The sequence below is a fragment of the Chaetura pelagica genome, unplaced genomic scaffold, assembly GCF_000747805.2.
Source record: "Chaetura pelagica isolate M959 unplaced genomic scaffold, ChaPel_1.0 scaffold116, whole genome shotgun sequence".
In the NCBI taxonomy this organism is placed as follows: domain Eukaryota; kingdom Metazoa; phylum Chordata; class Aves; order Apodiformes; family Apodidae; genus Chaetura; species Chaetura pelagica.
This window is the reverse complement of record NW_009953655.1, coordinates 1,981,651-1,983,574: the sequence shown is the minus strand read 5'-3', so window position 1 is coordinate 1,983,574 and position 1,924 is coordinate 1,981,651. Positions and strand designations below refer to the sequence as shown.

The following is a 1,924-nucleotide window of genomic DNA, read 5'->3' as shown; positions in this document are numbered from 1 at the left end:
AAAATCTACTTCTGTGTTACTTATCCTAAAAGTTGAGGCATTAACATTGACAGAAGTGAACAGACTGAAACAAGTTTTCAGTGTTTCAGAATATTACAGCATTGTAGGGTTTTAATTTTTTAAGTTAATGAAGAACCAAGTGTTTCTTCACTCAGAAAACATCAGTGATACAACTGATTACTATTAAATAAGAGCTTCCTGACTCTTTTTTTTTTTTTTTTTGGCTTTATATAGCAGAGTTTACATTCTTGAAATTATCATGTTGGGATATGATGGACAGAATGTTAGTTCTGCTCTTGTGATGGGCTTTTTTCTATTTCTTATCATGTTTCCAGTCATTTACAAAGTTCTTAGTTAACCGCAGAGGGCAGTGACTGCACAAAATTTCACCTTAAGTAATTTCATGAATTGTGCTCTTTGCAGTAGTGAGAAGGTCCTCAACTAGTAGAACTATAGTTTAGAGAAGAGTTCACATTGGCTGAGACAGGAGTGCTTTAAGAGGTCGTCAGGTCTGTGCTCTGACGTGAAATTCAGTTAATGATCATTTTCTTTCTCTGCAGAGTAAAACTGATTGTCTTACATAGTGCTGAAGGTGACCTGAGCCAAAATGTTCTAATTTCTTGGACTTTGAAGTTAAATTGAGTAGGGACCTGCCCATGGTGTTACAGTTGTGGGGCTGTTTTTGTCCAGTGTTGAAGTTTCTGTTCAGTAAGTACGTTACGAGCAACAAATGTTCGTACTGAGTTGTCGTTATTTTCCAGCTCTACAACACCAGAACTTTCTAGGCCTCTTCCTAGTTGTCCCAGCTGGGAAGGTGGAATTGAAGAAGGCAAAACAATGAAGACATCAAATAAAAAATTGACCAAGTAGGTATAGAATGATCATTAGCTGTTGTAGGCTTGGTTTTAGCAATAGCCATCCAATGATATCTGACTGCTTGCATTAATGAAGGTTTGAAACACAGTCAGGCTGTTTTATATCAAGCCTTAAGGAAGCCTTAAGGGGACACTTGCACTGAGAAGACTCATCTCAAAAGCTACTTGTATGATCTTTTCAGATTGTTTTCTTTTTCAGATTAAATTTCATATTCATTGCAACATTCCATAACACACAATACTAGAATAGTGAAAGGAAAAATTAAAACCAGCCACTGAGGCTTCAGAGAGGAATAGCTTTTAGAGCACCCAGATATTATCTATCACTGTTTTATTGAGTTTAAGTTTTTTCATGTTCATATTAGGAGGCTGTTACACATATATGCAATAACTGTGTATCATTTGATTTGTTTGTTGTAGAGCTACCTATAAGCTTCTAGGAAGTCCCTGTAGCACCAGTACTCTCAGGTGTAGTTTACTTGTTACCAACCTGAGCAATTGCATGAACTTGCAAAATGTGGTCTTGTAGTGATTAACTTGGTTAGCACAACTCTTACTTCCATAAACTAATGACATAATGAGTTGTGCTTTCTGTCTATCAGAGTAAGAATACATGTGGGCCTAGAGTATGTGTTTGTATAACTTGTGGTAAAGCTATTACGGTTCTTTTCAACTTAATTCTAATTTTTATTTTTAAGTTCTGTTTCAAGTGATTCTGCTAATTCAGCTGAAAGGGAAACAGATGAAGTAGTTCTGAGGAGAAGACAAAAACAGATCAATTTTGGAAAGAATACCCTTGCATATGACAGATACATTAAAGAAGTTCCAAAGTAAGTTGCACTATATTGCACATTTCCAAATAAACTCTTATTTGTTCCTGATGTGTGTGTGGCTCAGCACACATGTTTAGTTCTCTTAAGATTATAAGATCAACAAGCAAAGAAAATTTGAATCACTTTATTTTTGTTAAAGAGAAACGAGATATTTTCTGCCTACAAGCAAATTTTCCCTTTGTGTTGCTAATAGCAAATATATATATCCACACAGGT

At 35.4% G+C, this 1,924-nt stretch overlaps 1 protein-coding gene across 1 annotated transcript in view; it reads left to right on the top strand.

Annotated features, from left to right (window-relative positions):
- Window positions 1–1,924, top strand: part of LOC104391062 (histone RNA hairpin-binding protein-like) — an 8,398-nt gene that overhangs the window by 1,775 nt on the left and 4,699 nt on the right. The window contains exons 3-4 of the mRNA XM_010000287.1: window positions 762–866; window positions 1,574–1,705. Coding sequence (XP_009998589.1) covers window positions 762–866; window positions 1,574–1,705 — 237 coding nt within the window. The remainder of the gene's footprint in view (window positions 1–761; window positions 867–1,573; window positions 1,706–1,924) is intronic.